The sequence below is a fragment of the Chiloscyllium punctatum genome, chromosome 24, assembly GCF_047496795.1.
Source record: "Chiloscyllium punctatum isolate Juve2018m chromosome 24, sChiPun1.3, whole genome shotgun sequence".
Taxonomy (NCBI): Eukaryota; Metazoa; Chordata; class Chondrichthyes; order Orectolobiformes; family Hemiscylliidae; genus Chiloscyllium; species Chiloscyllium punctatum.
The window spans coordinates 68,581,914-68,600,499 of NC_092762.1; the positions used below are offsets into that span (position 1 = coordinate 68,581,914).

General features: G+C 37.1%; 1 protein-coding gene across 3 annotated transcripts in view; it reads left to right on the plus strand.

Moving 5' to 3' along the window:
* Positions 1 to 18,586, plus strand: part of LOC140494663 (uncharacterized) — a 58,307-nt gene that overhangs the window by 34,123 nt on the left and 5,598 nt on the right. For 2 of the 3 annotated variants that reach the window (XM_072594096.1, XM_072594097.1), the window contains 5 exons: positions 7,472 to 7,569; positions 8,714 to 8,760; positions 13,392 to 13,539; positions 15,844 to 15,987; positions 17,111 to 17,181. In XM_072594096.1, the coding sequence (XP_072450197.1) occupies positions 7,479 to 7,569; positions 8,714 to 8,760; positions 13,392 to 13,539; positions 15,844 to 15,987; positions 17,111 to 17,181 (501 nt within the window). In that variant the 5' untranslated portion in view covers positions 7,472 to 7,478. Of the gene's footprint in view, positions 1 to 6,064; positions 6,131 to 7,471; positions 7,570 to 8,713; positions 8,761 to 13,391; positions 13,540 to 15,843; positions 15,988 to 17,110; positions 17,182 to 18,586 lie in introns of those variants that run through there. The other variant, XM_072594098.1, reaches the window with a different exon arrangement.

Sequence of the window (18,586 nt, forward strand, 5' to 3'; positions counted from 1 at the left end):
TTGAACAATTTCCCTACTACATCAGTAGCAGCCAGTGCTGGACATCTTCTTTATCTTTAATTCTAGTCGTTTTTGTACAAAATGTTTCTGAATTGTATGCAGGAAAGCTGAAGGATAACTGTCAACGTTTTACTGAGGTGAGATGCATAGAGTTGCAAGAGTAGGATGAATGATAGCAGAATGAAGGAGTGGAAAGACTATAGTTGAGTAAATCAGTTAAAGATGATCAAGCGTAGGTTTTGGTGAGACTGTGATAGGAAGGAGTATGATGGTAAAAGGGTTAAGGATGGTGAGGGATTTGGGAGCATGTTTGATTGTTGGAATGAATAGGGCATTGCTGTGCTTAGGACCATCATTTCCCTGTAATTTCCATGATAAAGGTGCAGCTATTAATGGCCCCCTGTCCTTAGTACACCAAGTGATACTATCCATTAAATCCACCCTGAAAGGAAAGTAGAAAAGTAAATAGAGCAGAAAGCTAAAAAGAGTTAAGGAATTAGAAGCAGCAAATAAGAGCAAGACAGAACCAGAGAAGGAAAGACAAAAAAAAGCAAAGACGGGTATGTGTAGAGGGCAACCATATTCACTAACTCACTATGTTTAACTCCACAAGAGATTCACATCAGTACACTCAAAAATGCTTTTTCAACTTTACCAAGTTAATGTCCCCATATACAGACCGTGTAAACTTCTTGTGCTGTACCAATTGTCCAACCTGTACGATCGTCATTAATAGTAGGGTTTAGTTACAACATAATGAGTTTGTATTTCCCTTACAAATATGCACATTGGAATTTAAAGTGGTAAAATAAAAATATGGACAGAATACATGACTTTAAGATGTTAATTGAATTGCTTTGGTTCCATTGTTCACCACTCACTAACCCAGCTGGACTTGAAATCTAAATTCATTGATGTACAACAAGGATTAGACCCTGCTCATATGAGCTGACATATGGTATGTATTAATTCATATACCCACAGTATCACCAATGCCAAAACCAAATCTCTTAACCAGTTGGTTTACCATATTGGAAAGTATTTTACATACTAACACGTTCTAGCTGATTTGATGTAGCCAGAGTTTGAAGCCTTCCTTTCTAATTAGTATTTCAGTTCTTTGTCAGGGTAACCTTGAAACAGTCTTTGAAACGGCCACAAGTTCCAAGTTGTCAACTTGAAAGAATTGAGGTATCTAATGATGAACAAAGTGACATTAATACATAATTTTGACCCCAATTAACCCTAGGTGCAACAGTTCAAGCTACATTGTGACAAGTGGGCCATTAGAGTAAAAGGAGGTTTAAGATTGTAACCTTTAGAGTGCCAAATATTTTTACAACAAAAAAAGAATAGAAAGACATCTGAATACAAGAACAATTTAGAACAAATGAGAAGCCTTAAATTTAGACCCAATCTCTTTAAATGAAATGTCGATAGGTGCAATTTATAATCTTCTAGAAAGAAATACATTAACCATAGAGGCAAAATAGTCTTACCAGACCATATGGCTGCACTCTCATTAGTGAACATGATGACCAGTGGTGGTTGAACTTGAGGGTAACCATGCCTCAGACAAGGGGAGAATTTGAGAAGAGAGTTCTTCATCATAACCTCAGCCAGAGTGGAAATTGAAACAAAGTTGCTGTCATGCTGCAGCACAAACCAGCCAGCGGAGCTAACCCACCACAACAATGTCTGTACATGGCAGAGAAAAGATGCTTCTCTACACCCATGGTTAACAGCTTCCTTTCAGGAATTAATTGGTTTAGGAGGTATTTTGGTTGAGGTCAAACTGACTAGAAGGGTCCAGTTTTGATCCCTAATCTGCTGCACTGGTCTGGGTAATGGTGAAATGTTTAATTGAGTCTCAGAATTCTTGGGTTACTTTGCTGAAGTCCTAGAAATATGAAAAAAAATATAAAATATGTAGAACTTTAACTGTTAACTGTTAGAAATACCTTAGGCGTTAGGTTCATGTGGTCTTAAAAGAGGAAGTGATGAACGTGACTTTTATTTATAATCTAGTGTATCAGATGATGTTAAATCTTACATCCTTCAAATCCAAAGGGTGAATTTATTTGAAAGTTACAGTTATTAAATTTATTTCAAAGACAATGTAATTAAGCTATTTTCTTTATCTCTGTGTATGAATGAAGTTATACTCTATGATGCAGATCTCTAGGAAACCCCTTTCAGTGGAGCAATTATTATTGTTATTGTTAATTCATGGGATATGGCTGTTGTTGGCAGCATTTTTTGCCCATCTCTTGTACTTGACAAGATGATAGTGAGCCTTCTTTTTGAGCCCTATGGTAAAGGCCTCTCTTCAATAATATTTAAAGGAAGGCGTTTCTAGCATTTTTGACCAATGATATTGAAGGAATGGTGATAAATATCCAAGTCAGTGTGCTGTGTGTTTGGGTGGGATAACTTGGGAGTAATGTTATTTCCATGCATATAATACCCTGTATAATGGACAATATAACAGGTTTAGTAATTATGTCTAATTTGCAAATGTAACTTGTACCTATTGTTCCTATGCAATAAATTACATCTTGTTAAGACAAATTCCTCTTCTTGATAAGACTCACAAGTTTTCAATATCTGTTGCTATTAATCAACCAGGTTGATAGATCCAGTATATAAAGGAAGGCTGGGTTTCTGTTAATCATTACTTTGTATTTTTGTTACATCAGGGGCTATTTAACCTATTTGTTAGTTTCAAGGTTAAATGAGAAGAGAGGAAGATTAGTGGCAACACTGCACCCCAACCATGAAGTGGTAGTGGTTGGTTCTACTTCACATGCAACTCCCTTGTCTTTCCAATTAATTGGTTTAGGAGGTATTTTGGTTGGGGTCAGACTGAATAGAAAGGTCCAGCTTTGATCCCTAATCTGCTGTACTGGTTTGGGTTATGGTGGGATCTTTTCATTGGGTCTCAGAATGATTGGGTTCTACAGGACACATTCAGTTCAGCTTCCACTTCTTGACTACTTTCTGTTGTATATATGCAGCATTGGACACTGCTATGATGCTAACAATGATTGAATGTCCCATCGATGCCAACTATCTAGGTTTGCACATGAAGATGGGAGGCATGAAATGGTTGCTACCATTCAAGTTAAAGTGTATGATAAATCTGACAGTAAAAATGAATTAGCCCATTTTTCTTCCAAAGTTTATGGAACAAGATAGTCAAATACTAACAATTGCAAAATCTTTATAAAGCATCTTCAAAATGCAATGAATCCTATGATGCTTTATAAAAGATAACTAACAAACAAATGCTGTGTCAAAAAGAGTAAGAAAGATGTCTAAAAAGAGATAAAATTATAAAATAGCAAAATTTCTAGCAACAATTGGAAATGGTTCAGTCTTCCTGATGTTCAGCTAAAGGAAGTTACAACTTAACTAAGATTCAATGTTTATCAGGTGGTCTAATATCATGGAAGTGTTTATGGAATCAGAATATGTGTTGAATAGATCGACATGAATATCATCAGTGTAGATGTGCATATGGATCTATTAATGGCAGTTAAGAACAAAGAACAATGCAGCACAGGAACAGGCCCTTAGGCCTTCTAAATCTGCACCAATACATTTTCCTTTTCCACACTAAAACTGTCTTCACTCACAGGATCCATATCCCTCTATCACCTTGCTATTTATGTGTTCATCCAGGTGCTTCTTGAATGCTGCTATTGTGTCTGCTTCCACCACTTCCTCTGGCAGTGCATTCCAAGCACTCACCACTTGCCTTGTGCATCACTTTTAAACTTCCTCCCCCCCGCACCACCCCCCACCACCCCTACACCTTGAACCTGTATCCCCTAGTAATTGACCCCACCACCCAGGGAAGTAGCCTCATACTTTCCATTCTATCCATGCCATTCAATTAGGATAGTGAAGAAGGTGCTTGGTATGCTTTCTTTGATTAGTCAGAGTATTGAGTACAGGAGTTGGGAGTTATTTTCACTGGAACACAAGAGGTTGAGGGACGATCTGAAAGAAGTTTATAAGATTATAGAGTCATATGTTGCAGCTGTACAGGATATTGGTTAGGCCACTGTTGGAATATTGCGTGCAATTCTGGTCTCCTTCCTATTGGAAAGATGTTGTGAAACTTGAAAGGGTTCAGAAAAGATTTACAAAGATGTTGCCAGGATTGGAGGATTTGAACTATAGGGAGAGGCTGAACAGGCTGCGGCTGTTTTCCCTGGAGCTTTGGAGGCTGAGGGGTGACCTTATAGAGGTTTGTAAAATCAAGAGGGACATGCATAGGATAAATAGACAAAGTATTTTCCCTGGGGTCAGGGAGTCCAGAACTAGAGGGCATAGGTTTAGGGTGAGAGGGGAAAGATATAAAAGTGACGTAAAGGGTAACTTTTTTTACACAAAGGGTAGTACATGTATGGAATGAGCTGCCAGAGGATGTGGTGGAGGCTGGTACAATTGCACCATTTAAAAGGCATTTGGATGGGTACATGAATGGGAAAGGTTTGGAGGGATATGGGCCGGGTGCTGGCAGGTAGGACTAGATTGGGTTGGAATATCTGGTCAGCATGGACAGGTTGGACCGAAGGATCTCTTTCCATGCTGTACATCTCTATGACTCTATAATCTTATAAACTTCTTTCAGATCGTCCCTCAACCTCTTGTGTTCTAGTGAAAATAAACCCAGTCTATCCAACCTTTCTTCATACTAATTTCTCCATACCAGCAACATCTTTCTGATAGTGTGGTGACCAGATCTGTGTGCAATAAAGATGTTTGAAAAGGCAAAGGAAGTGTCCAAAAATAGTTCCTTGGGAAAATCCAAAGGAAACAATGTTGGGGAAGGAAGGGAAGCATAGCTAAAGATATGCTGATTTTGTTCAGACAGGTGAGTTGAACCACCCAAGGGCAAATTTGCAGGCCTGAACAGCAAAACAAATAGCTGATGGTGAAGAATGGCATGATCAGTTTAATCAAACACTGCAGCGAAGCTAAGGAAGGAAATGCACTATCATTATCACAGAGTCTTGAACTGATTGCTATTCTCAGATAAACTGAACTGAATTACGGGAATTTCAATACAGTCTTGCAAGAAAGATAGGCGTCTGCATGTTTGAATCTTAATTATAAAGGTTTATATTTTTTTTTCCCTTATAGTTACCATTGGACTGCAGTTTTTACATTCTAAAGTTATGGTAAAGGAAATAATGATCTCTCTTAAAGTTAGTCATGTTATCAACATCAACAGATGTTGTGTTGTCATACCACACCATAACATTTCGCATCAAATACTAATGTGTTTATAGGAGTTCAGACATCATGTTGTGGCTGTAGAGGACATTGATGAGGCCACATTTAGTAGATTGCATACAATTCTGCTTGCCCTTCTTTTGGAAGGATGTTGTGAAACTTGAGAGGGTACAGAAAAGATTTACAAGAATGTTGCTGGCTCTGGAGGGTTTGAGTTATAGAGACAGGCTGAATAGGCTGGGCTTTTTTCCCTGGAACGTCAGAGGTTGGGGGGGTGACCTTATAGAGGTTTATAAAATCATGAGGGGCATGAATAGGGTGAATAGCCAAAGTCTTTTTCTGAGGGTGAGGGAATCCAAAACTACAGGGTATAGGTTTAAGATGAGAGGGGAAAGATTTAATAAGGGTCTAAGGGGTAAATATTTCATACAGAGGGTGATGCATGTATAGAATGAGCTGCCAAAGGAAGTTGTGGAGGTGGGCACAATTACACATTTAAACGGCATCTGGATGGGTATATGGATAGGCAGTGTTTAGAGGGATATGGCCAACTGCTGGCAAATGGGACGAGGTCAGATTGGGGTGTCTAATCGGTGCAGATGATTTCGACCAAAAGGTCTGTTTCTGTGTTGTATGTCAATGACTCCATGTCAATGTGAGTTTTGCTGGGCCTTTCTGTTCTGGAAATATTGATTTAAATTTTACTTATTTTACTTCCCTGTCTGTTTCTAGTTATGTTCATGAACAACACCTGAAAAACAATGGAATTTTCAACAAGAGTCCCGTTGTGTGCTAACTGTGGCTCAGATAGAAACATCTTCAGCTCCATAATGGAAGGCTCTGGTTTCAATTCCCTCTGTAGGACATGACCTGTAACAAACTAGTGAGTGAATGGTGTCCTGTCAGAGATGGTGCCTTTTGGATCAAACATTAAACTAATGTTCTGCGTCTTCTCTCAGGTGGATATAAAAGGTCCCAAGGCCCTATTTCAAGGAGTGCTCTGGCCAATATTTATCCCTCAATCAATCACAAAAAAAGGTCTAATCCTTATCACATTGTTGTTTGTGGGAGCTTGCCATCCACAAATTAGCTGCCATATTTCGTAAATTGCACAGTGACTGAAATTACTTTATTAGTTGTAAAATGCTTTGATCATCCAGTAGTCATGTAAAGGGCCATATATAATGTAAGCCTTTCCTTTATGACAGCAACAGTACCAAATTTCTACTAAAATGATTCTGATTTAACAAGATTACCAAAACATTTGCAAAATGTAAACATCAAAATTCAGTATTATCAATACACAGACTTCCTCCAACGCTTACTCTTCTGTTCATAGTTTGATGACAGTTCCTATGGACAGATCAAATACTCTATGAACCAGAACCTAAATCTTCATTTCCCAATGAGTGGGTTAGCATGTCCATGTTTAACAGTTAGTCCCTCGAAAGTGCGTATCACTAACTGGAGAATACATAAAATGTCTAACTCATCCTCTATCATTTGGAATACAGGCTAAAATTAAAGTGTTCACATTTGTTTACAGGTGAAGTAGAATACAGAAACAAATAAATGCAACAATCTACCAAAATAGCCAACCAACTAGAATCAGTTAATTGATCCTTTTAACAGGGCTTTTTTATTTAACGATCTCTGACAAGTATCAGATCCTTTCGAGGAGATAACTGATTTTGTCTCTTTCACAGACATTTAAGAGATCTTGTACATAAACTATAAGCATTCCAGTTCACCCAGTAGGAACATTAAAACTGGCCTTTGGTTTTCTGCAGTGAGACTATTGTCATGTTACAGTCAGTTTCCTTGAAATAAGTAGAGATGGTAACAGTCAGTATGTGTTGGGGGCAAGGTGCTAGTTCCCCTAGATGTGTATATTTATATATTTCCCTCTGGAATGTGTTGTAGTTATACACTAGGCATGTCATTGAGCGGAGTTGGCTCTGTTAATTCATGTTAAACAGTACGTTTGCACAATTGCTCCTCAGCCAACCAGATCAAAGGGATTTTTTTAATCAAAATCTGTTTTGCTGCTGCTGTGACTTTAGGGCTATGGTGGCATAGTAATCTGTATTTTAGGTGTGTATATTTTAAAAACGTGAAATAAAACATGTTTCTGTGATCTGTGTGTTTTTTCATGAAATGCTGTAAAATAATCCTCAACAGAGATTACAACAAAATTAAGCAATTTCTTTTAATCTTTTTAAAGAACTAACATGGAGGAAGACATTTTCAAATCAGTCGAGGAAGATCTCGCGGATGCAATACAAGAAATAGTACCTCAAGAAAAGCCCCTGCTAAATCAAGGTGTATGAAAGTCAAAACATTGTAATATCACATTTTACAACAACACCCTAAAAAGGGTTCTGCTTTTTAACTTTGAGTTAATTTAGAAGCATGACCAGGTATAAGTTTATTGTGGCAGTGTTTGGAAGACATACTATTCTGTTAGTTTCATCTGTTTTCTCCAACATTACTTTCTCTTTCACAACAGACTATATTTGTATCAGTGCTCAATTCAAATATGCAATGGGATGCGAGGGCGATTGCTGGGGATAATTTACTACCAATGATTCCCTTCCAATAAAAAATCTTCCTTTGCTTTCCCCTCTCCCACTGTTGAGGTAGCTCAGTTTGAGAACTTTTGTGAGTAATTATACGTGTGAAGCCATGTTGTTCCATTTGTTGCTGCATTTGTGTGCTTCACCATAGCATTTTTCTTATTTTGTATGCTCATATTCACACTCCTCGTTGCCCTCATTCAATATTCTTCCATGTTTACTTATCACTTCAATTTACTAATCAAACTATCATGGCATTGACCAGTGATGTTACAGTCTTCAGATGAAGAAGAATTAGAGAACTGTTGAAATAGGGCCACAAATACAACTCCAACTTGTTTTTCATAATATTTGATTTGACAATATTTGGTATTGAGTATGAAAATGAGAGAATTTAGGAGGCTGGGAAATAGAATTGTATGGCAATGATGCTTCTCTACGATGCAAACTGGTACTTACAAAACTGAAACATCATACTGCCACTGCTGGCAAATGATTGCAATTACAGTACTGAATAACAAGTCAACAAGTAGATTTTATTACAAATGTGGACACGGAAATTTATGAAGATACAAAATATGACAGCAAGAAGAGAGGTTAATAAATAAATGTTTGTGCCAATGGAAGAACTATTAGCACATGATAACTCTTTATTTTGATCTTTTATAGATTCCCACCTCAAATTCTGTTGCCTTTCCATTTTGTCACGAAGTTGTCAGTTAATAATTAGATCATTGTAATCTTTTTCTCACATTCATTTATTTTTGTACTTTTCCATTTTCTTTGTCCACATAATTGTAACAATTGCAATGAAGTGTAGATTCTCACAAAGGATAGGCTCAGCAGTGAGCTATCTTGGAATTGTCTAACGTTTGATTCTTTCACTACAGATGTTCCTATATTGAAGAAAAGTAAAAAGATCAGTGAAAAATCAGACGTAAGTGCTCATTGTTTGTATTTAAGAATGTTATTTAATACTGAATTATGACACTGAGCACATGATAGAAATAGTTTTTAAGATTAGATATTTGTTCATGAATAGAACTTATCATATAATTTCTTCTCAACCCATCATCACTGACCCCAGGATTTCCCATGATGCCATAATCACTAAAACCTTTCAATCTCCCCCAGTTCCCTCAATCTCCCTTTTCCCACCACATGATCAGTGCCACCCAATTATTCCCACCATTTCACCCTTACAATTCTTATCCTCAACAACTATAAAACATAACCATCTCTGGGTAGTGGCCTCTTCTGGACAGTTACCTGCCCAAACGTTGGCCAGACCAGTTTCTCAATCTGGATTTCAGATGAGGAATCTATTTGAAAAGGATCATGGAGTTCAGAATTTCCTGATCGTAAACCCTGTCCACAGCAAATCACTAGATTAAGTGACAGCTAGATTAATAAGGACATTTAAAAAATAACAAGTAAAGCACTCAGAAAATTTTTGAGAAGAATGGAATAGTATAGCAGAGAGGTTATATTAAATATATGCAGAAATTTGTTAGAATTGTGTGAGAATTAGAATGTTGTTAACAGTTCTGGTTTTCATATTATAGAATGGATGGAGAACACCGGATAGTTTTAAAAATACTGGGAAGATACAGAAACTGAAAAGTCATATCTATCAGGAAATATTGAATAAATAGGTGGGAGAAAATTTCTTTTGGAAACAAGAAACCTGTGACATGTCTGATGAAGGTCTTTATGATTATTGAAGAGTTTGAAAGGATAAACATAGAAAAAATGTTATCCCTTGTGAGAGAGGCTAGAACTAAGAGTCATCAATATTACTAATAGATCAACTAAGAAAGGCAAGCGCAGCATTGTTCTGAGAGGCTAAAATGTGAAATTAGCTACTACAAGGAGTAGTTAAAACAGTGCTTTCCAATGTTTTCCAAGTGTGACCCTGTTGAGAAGGTTGAAAATGGTTGTGACTCCTTGGTGAGAATTGAAAATAAGGAAGGTGAAGGGGTAAGGCCTATGAAAGCACTTTGAGGTGAGGGGATGGTCCTAGATGGGCAATTGTCCCCTCAGAATTTGTAATTCCTAAAGTTCAGCTCGCAGCACCATTTGGGGCCCTGAATCACACTTTAGGAAGCCCCTAAGCTAAAGTGACCAGCATACATGCAATTATGAGGAAAGTACATAATCATATGAAGGATAAAGGTATACGAAGGAAGATTGATGATGAAGGATAGGAAGGGCCAGCTGTGAGGCATAAATAATGGCGTTGACTTGTTTGATCCAACAGCGTGTTGTCATGCTGTAAATATAACGTAATATAATGGAAGTCACAAGTCTGTTGTCCAAATCTTCCGCAATAATGTAACAAACCAGTTTTACACAGAATATATGGGAGATAGTGATGTAATGTTGTGAAACTAGTTATCAAAAGTTGCATGCTAATGCTCTCTAGATGTGGATTCAACTCCTACAGCAGATGGTAGCATTTAAGTTCATTTAATTCAAAAATCTGGAATTGTAATCCAGTTTAAGTAATGGAAGTAATGCTAACCATGAAGCTATCATTAATCATCATTTTGAAGTATCTAGCTTGCTAATGTCCCTTTTAGGAAGGAAATCTGCTATCGTTTTCACTCCAGGTCCACAGCAATGTGGTAAACTGTTAATTAGCCTCTGAAATTCTGAATTAGTGGTGCTGGAAGAGCACAGCAGTTCAGACAGCATCCGAGGAACAGTAAAATCGATGTTTCGGGCAAAAGCCCTTTTTTACTGCTCCTCAGATGCTGCCTGAACTGCTGTGCTCTTCCAGCACCACTAATCCAGAATCTGGTTTCCAGCATCTGCAGTCATTGTTTTTACCCTCTGAAATTGCCTAGCAGGCCACTTAGTTCAAGGGCAATTAGAAAAGGGCAGCTAAAGCTGGACTTGTCAGTGATACTGAATCTCCTAAAAGAATCAGTAAGAAAATATATAATGGTATAAAGTGTTTCTTAATATCTTGTCCAGGACAGCATGATTTGAGAATGGATGTTAGAGATACATCAAGTAAATTATTAAGAAAATAATCAAGCAGCTTAATTTTCAGAAAGAGCATTCATACTTGGCAAATGTATTATATGTTGGCAAACTGTAATTATGGAATGCCACAGGGATAAGCATTGGGGTCTCAGCTATTTACAATCTATACTAATGACTTGGTTGGAGGAATCAAGTGCATTGAATCCATATTTGCTGATGATACAAAGTCAGGTGGAAAAATAAGTTGTGAGGAAGTTAAATGAATGAGTAGTGATTTAGCTGATAGTGTAAGTATAGTGTGGAATATGTGACATCATCCATAGTGGTAGGAAAAATAGACAAGAAAATATTACTTAAATAGTAATTGCAGTTTGCTGCAGTAGAGAGGAATCTGATACCCTCAAATATGAGACACACAACTTTAGAATGGCTTAAGAGCGAGTAACTAAGAAGGCAAATAGAACACTCACCTTTAGATGTCATGTCCAAACTTTGTTGTCAGATTCGTAACTCTAAAAATGGACTGTATTTGGTATAGAATTAGCTGGATTTGTCTTCTTAAAAAAAAGTCTCAAAACCTATTTCTCCATAGACTGGCTCAGGTTTATTCCTGATGAAGGGCTTTTGCCCGAAACGTCGATTTCACTGCTCGTTGGATGCTGCCTGAACTGCTGTGCTCTTCCAGCACCACTAATCCAGTATTTGCTTTCCAGCATCTGCAGTCATTGTTTTTACCTCAGGTTTCCAGAAAGACCTAATTAATTTGCTTTGGGCGGGTTCCCCTTTAAATTTACATATCAAGAGAAGGTTCATTTGTGAAATTTACACTTGTAATTATTTATGGACTTACCCTAAACTCAGAATCAACGTACTTTCAGACTCAGATAAGAGAGCTACAGAAACCTGTTCACTATAAATAGGTGTGAATGCCATCATCCATTCTTTATTTTCTAGAACTAGCCTCCAAATTTAGGATAATGCGTGATTTGAGAATGGATGTTCAAGATGCATCAAGTAAATTATTACGAAAGTGGTAACAACGCATTTAGAAAATCATAATATATTCAGGCAGATTAATTTTTAGAAAGAGCAATCATGGTTAACAAATGTATTAGGCAAAAGTAAGGACTGCAGATGCTGGAGATTAGAGTCAAGGTTAGAGTGTTGCTGGAAAAGCACAGCAGGTCAGGCAGCATCCAAAGAGCAGGAAAATCGACGTTTCAGGCCGGAGCCCTTCATCAGGAATGTATTAGTCAGTATTAATCATCTAACTAAAACTGGCTACAAATAATGAATCCTATTACTCCAGAACTGGGACAGGGATGCTGGAGGATCCAGTTAATCTTTGAAAAACAGCAAAATTATCATTTGAAATGATATGCCCCTTTACGAAATCTGCAATGCATATTTTTACTAAGATGAACCAAACATATGAATTAAGAGTAATTCTTTTGTTTATAACTTGTAAAAGTGCATTATTCTCTTGAGCTGTATTTTTCTCAAGTGTTTGTGCCCATATATGAGTGAATGACATAGCATTACATTTTCATGGTAAATGTGTGAACAAGTAATCTTCCTTATTTAAACCCAAGAAAGCTTGCTGTTAGTTAAAAATTGATCACATGCTCGGGGCTTAACTAATAATGACATCTTCCAAAGATGTGCAGGTCAAGTGAATTGGCCATGCTAAATTGCCCATAGTTTAGGTAAGGGGTCGATGTAGATGTATGGGTGGGTTACGCTTTGGCGGGGCGATGTGGACTTGTTGGGCCGAAGGGCCTGTTTCCACACTGTAAGTAATCTAATCTAATCTAATCTTCCTTTTCAAAAAGTTATGAAGAATTAGGGTAGGGTTACAGTTCTGACTCCTCCTTGTCCATAACAATGGCAAATGGGATGCAGTATGAAAGTTGGGAAGTCTTGTTACAACTTTACATATGTTAGTAAGATCGCACACTTGTACTGCATTTAGCACTAGTCTTTTTATTTAAGGAGGGATACTTGCATTTAAGGCAAGTTTTACTTAGTTGATTACAGGGATGATTGAGCTGTCAAAATTATGAAGTATCAGTTAGTTCTGCCTATGCTAATTAATGAGAATGAAAGGTGACCTTTTCGAAATATATAAAATTCTTGATAGGATAGACCCTGAGAAGGAAGAGTCGAGGACTGGTAGACAAAGTTTCAGAATAAGGGGTTGCCCATTTAAGATGGCGATGAAGGGAAGTACTTTCTGTCAGAAGGTGGTGAATCTTTTAAGTTGTCTACCCCAAGGACCCGTGGATATTGAATAAATCCAAGGTTGATGGAGACCAGTTCTTCAGATTATATGTTCAAGCCTCTAGAGTGACATTTGAAGCTGCAATTTTCTTCCTCCAAGACAGGAGTTATAGCATTGAGCCAAGATTGATATCTAGTACTCAAGTAAAACTGATGTCGCTCATCTACTTTCTCTCTATATCATGCTAGTACTAATGGATAATGCCAACATGGAATAAGATATTTGTGCTCATAAGAAGTTCTTCTTTTGGCCTTGCCCAACAAGGTTTTATGATATAATTATGTACTTTTTTGCAGGACACAGAAAAGGAAGAAGATGAGTTACAAATTGAGGAAGTAAAGGCAGAAAAATATAAGGGTGCACGTGATAGACAAATGGCCAGACAAAAATCAAGTACTGAAGCACAAAAGGATAGAAAACTGAGCAGTAAGAAGCCAGAGGAAGGTAATGCAAAGAAAGACCACCTTATGATTCACTGTTAAAAACAGAAGGGAAAGAATATTGCATTAAAAAAGTTGTTACATGCTAAGTTTAAGTACAAGTTGAACTCCAAGTTGTAAATTTTCTGAACTGTGCCAATTAGGACCTGATTGAAATTGTTATGCTCTCTTTTAATGAAAACGATTCTTTGATGATCAGGGAGAGCAAGACCTTTTGGAGAGTAATCATTTCATACAGCAGTCTCTAAAAAGAGCCAATTGATTTATCAAGGAAGGCTGCATTAAAGACCACTGCCTGCACAGTCCACGCAGCAATCTTCATCCTTCTCAATGATGTGCACTGTGCAAACTACTCAGGTAGCAACAATGGCACTCGAAGGGACTCTGATGAAATCTCAATGTTTTCATCCCCACTATATGATGGTTTTACTGACAGGGAAGCCAAATTTACATCAAATAACGCATACAGATTAAAACAATAGTAATAATTATATTATATAGAATATGTATTGGCCAGAGGAAAAAAACTTCTAAATTAACTTATTTACATAAATCTTACTTTTGATATTTGAAACTGTCTAACAGTAGCTTACCCACTGACATCTTTAATATTTAAATATGTAGTTGTTTGCCAGCTGGAAATTCTTTGTATCATAACACTTTTAGAGCTACATGTAAAATTTTCTATGAAGTGCTTCCAATAGAATTTTCAAATATTCAGTCACAAATTCTTAATTGTTAGACCTTTAATATAAATGCCCTACAAACTTAATGATGTAGACTGATTTTGAACAGCTGTACTTCCTGTGGTTTAAATTTAAAAAAATAACAAAGTGAACAGTGTATACTCTAAAATCATAACATGACTGGGAACTTTCAGGCTTGTGATCTCATCTCATAGTTCAGCAACTCATGACTACAACTTCCGTTTGAGAACTATAACATAATTTCTTCTCAACTGAACTCAATCTTGGAATCACAACCAGAACTGAGGCAAAGGAAGTGGATTTAAACATTTAACTGAACATTGCTCCTCTGACATTACCAACCCAATGGTATATGTTGGCTGGAAATGGGTTTGCAGTGGATGCCAGTCCAATGATCTCAAGTCCCATTTAATCAGTTCTGGGTAACTACATAGCTGCGTATGTATGTATTGGTAGAATACTGATAGGTGAGCACAGATTCAGTTTGATGCAACAGCTTATTTTGCTGTACAGTCTTTTCTCTTCTTCCTCCAAGAAGCACAAGACAAATGGCACTCTTAAATTCCCATTAAAACAGGAAAGGAAATAGAAAAAACAGGTTCATAGATATCACAAAAGGCTGCTACAAGTCTTATTGCAAAAACATTAAATTCATTTTCATGAAGAAATACCAATATCATCAGTGCAGTGACATGATTGAGCACTGTACCAATAAAAGCAAATTACTGCGGACGCTGGAATCTGAAACCAAAAGAGAAAGGGTCAGTTAGAAAGGGTGCTTTGTCAAAGGGCCAGTTAGACTCAAAACGTCAGCTCTTTTCTCTGCTTACAGATGCTGCCAGACCTGCTGAGATTTTCCAGCATTTTCTCTTTTGGTGAGCACTGTATCAATGTAGACACTGGGAAATTACCTTAATATCTAATTATTAAGAAATATGCTTTTTAATAGAAAATCCTGATGGTACAAAAACAGTAATTTGCTTTATGTGAAATTAATTCTAGATTTTCTGTTAACCATCGAATCTGAACATTTAATTGCAACCAGAAATTTTGGCAAACTATTTATATACAATTAAATGCTTTATCACCATTTCTCAATACATAGGGATTGTGTGATGTGATTTATGAACATCAGACTTCAAAGTTTTAATTTTCTTTACAATAAATGGGTATAATTTTAACTGTAGCAAAACAATTATAAATAAGTTGGATTTTAGTATAATTAACCATAAACTGGTGAGTCTTTACCTTGCCAGTTCAAAGCATAGTCAGGAAATTGAATAGGCCTTTAAAATTAAGTGGGTGTCATAAATAACAAATTGTGTGACCACTTTTCAAACCCAATGTTAACTGCAAACCAAAAAAAATCTACCTGGGAAAGTTCCAAGTCAATTCTGGAGCTTTGAATTTCTTATGATTTTGCATGGATATATCTAACTTTTTCCATGTATTTTATACAAACTATTTGTTGTGAGCAGATTTCTTTTCTCTGATTCATTTTCTTTCTACTACCACTAACTCATGAAAGGAAGCAATGAGAAAGCACAGTGACCAAAAATAGGGAGGGAAGTAAACATTTATTTTTGTCCTTCCTTTGTCAGTGAAGTTGCAAAAAGAGGCTGTTGAAAGAATTCAAGCAAAGCAGATTGCTGAAGAGGACCCTTGGGCACAAATCACCTTAAATCGATGCATTATAGTTGCTGCAGCATTTGTGGTGTTCAGCATGGGTGTCCAGTTGATTGTAGGTAAGCGTTCCATGATATTTTTAAAATTTTGAATCTTCTGAGTGGATAGAATAATTCAAACTCCAGGTTACACAGTCATGAATGTAGTGATATAAAAACACAAGTTGTTCAATATATGATATAGAGAATCCTACAGTGTGGAAACAGACCATTCAACCCATACCAACTCTTTGAAGAGCATTCCACCCAGACCCATCTTTTAACCTCACATTTCCCATGGCTAATCCACATAGCCTGTACATCCCTAGACACTATGGACAATTTAGCATGGCCAATCCACCTAACCTTCACATCTTTGGAGGATCAGGGTATAGGTAGTGATGGAAAACACCTCTTGCCTTTCCCCCCATCTCTCTTGAATCCACTCCCCCCCACCACCTCCCTCCACCACCTTCCCCCCACCACTTACCCTCCCCCCCCCCCCCCACCTCCCCGCCCCACTCCTGGAAGCTTCCCCCATCACTGAAAATGGTTCTGTCCCTTGTTGACTGAGGTGAAGCCAGCAACTTCCTTGACTAAAGGAGCACACTGCTGACCACAGCACCTGCTGGTCTCTGACTGATCAAGTAAGGCAGGACATTGTTCCCTGAGGACATGACATGCTGAAAAGCCCACAGAGTGAGCACTTACGTGCCTGATTGGCACATGATCTAGTGGGCTTTCTTGACTTGGTGATAGGGTTTTCCTGTGATTACATGTTGAAAACAAATTGTAAAGTCTTGCCCCTATTGTTTTGTAAGTAGCGACATCCACGTGGACCAGAAGCATGTCCAGCTTTCTCTTCAATGAATTCAGCTCAACCTGTGACCTAATACCATCATAAAAACACACATGAAGGGTTAATCTTTTTAAAGAGAAAATAATAGGTGAAATGATGGGAATGGCTTTCCCGTGGATTGAATGTTGCACTTGGACCTCGACATAAGATTCTGTCTAAATGAAACGAAAATAGAAAAGGCTGAATAAATTCAACTGTATTTGTGGAGAGAGAAACAGTTAACATTTTACATCCAATATGACCCTTCTTCAGATTTGCATGTTCTGCTTCAAATTTCCAACATTCACAGTATTTTGCTTTTATTACATTGTTTAGATGGTTGTCTCACACAGACTATTTTCACAGGTGTTTTTGAAGTAGACGATATGTTGGTGTATTCTGACAGTGACTTTCTTGATAATGAAGATTTGAAATTGGTAAGAAGGCTTCTTTAAAATGTACAAAAATGTATGATATCCATTTTAAAATGATCTTGAAATATTATATCATATTTTGCATTTTCCTATAAAGGCAGAAGTGAATATCATAATTGCTGTGAACCCATTAGTAGATATGACAATCCAATATTATTTAGTGATTGTATTATTGTATTTGGCTGCATGTTTTACTAGAAAATTGACCGTCTGGCTTCCCTTGAACAAATGTTAAATATAGTTTCTCTGTCAGCGTTTTTGAATTTTAATATTAAATTTGTAGCTATCAATAATTCCAACCTATTTACATGTGAACAAAAGATTGTAAATCGCCTTCAAAATATTGGAACTTTTTGAAGTCTGTTAATGAAACTAGAAATAATAATCTTTAACTCCTCTTACCATCAGAAAATCTGTTGATTAATATGTTGATTCAGTTTCTAAATTTATTGATAAATACCATAACTTTGATGATAAAACTGTGAGTGAAGCATCCCCCTACCGTCATATTATCTAGTAAATTAGTCAGGACAATCAACTTTGTTGCTACTATGATTTCTCGCAATAGCATCTGTGACATATGAACATTGGTATTCGAAGTGTTTAATGTTAGTCAATTTATTAAACTGAATTTGGGTTTAAGGAGGGAAATCTACTGGGTTGTGTTGAGCAGTTGACAAAGGTGTGAAATTATAAATAGGGAATAAAAAGATTGAATAAGAAGTATAGACTCTTAGTGAAGAGGAAAAACACAAACCAGGGAAGATAAAGGATGACACTATAAAGCAAAAGAACTATAGGTAGAAAAAGCAGATAACAAATATTAAACAAGAGTGGACTCAATAAAGGATCAAAATTTGTACTAGGTCAAAGCTGGGTAAAAACAAGATTTACCAGATTGAGGATTAAACCAAGAATTAATAATTATGGGCCAACTTAGATTTTAGCTGCCTGGCGGGAATGATGCAGCCAAAGAGAGGGGTTTGGGTTTAAGATACTGTTGTGTAGCAAAGCTGTGCTACAACTGTGCATGATGCACAGAAGGAGTCCACTGCAAAAATCCTCCCATCTTAATTCAGCAGCAAAACCTTCCTAAGTCTGTAGTGGTTCTTACAATAGTTACCCTTATAGGCACATGTGCCTTATGGTGGTCCTCTCCTGTGAGTCGAGTCAGTCTTGGTGATGGAACAGAAGGCTGGTCATCCATATGCTACCAAGGGTGAGCTGCTTTACAAAGTATAAGTTCATCATCACAACTTTCAAAATTTCTGGCATTGAAACAGGAATCTTTACACATGTTGGCACACTCAATCTCTTCATTCTACAATAGAACCCCTCTCTGTGGTGGAAGTTAACAGGATCAGAATGAATAATCTGTAGATGAAACTGGCTAGAGGTTGGGGTAATT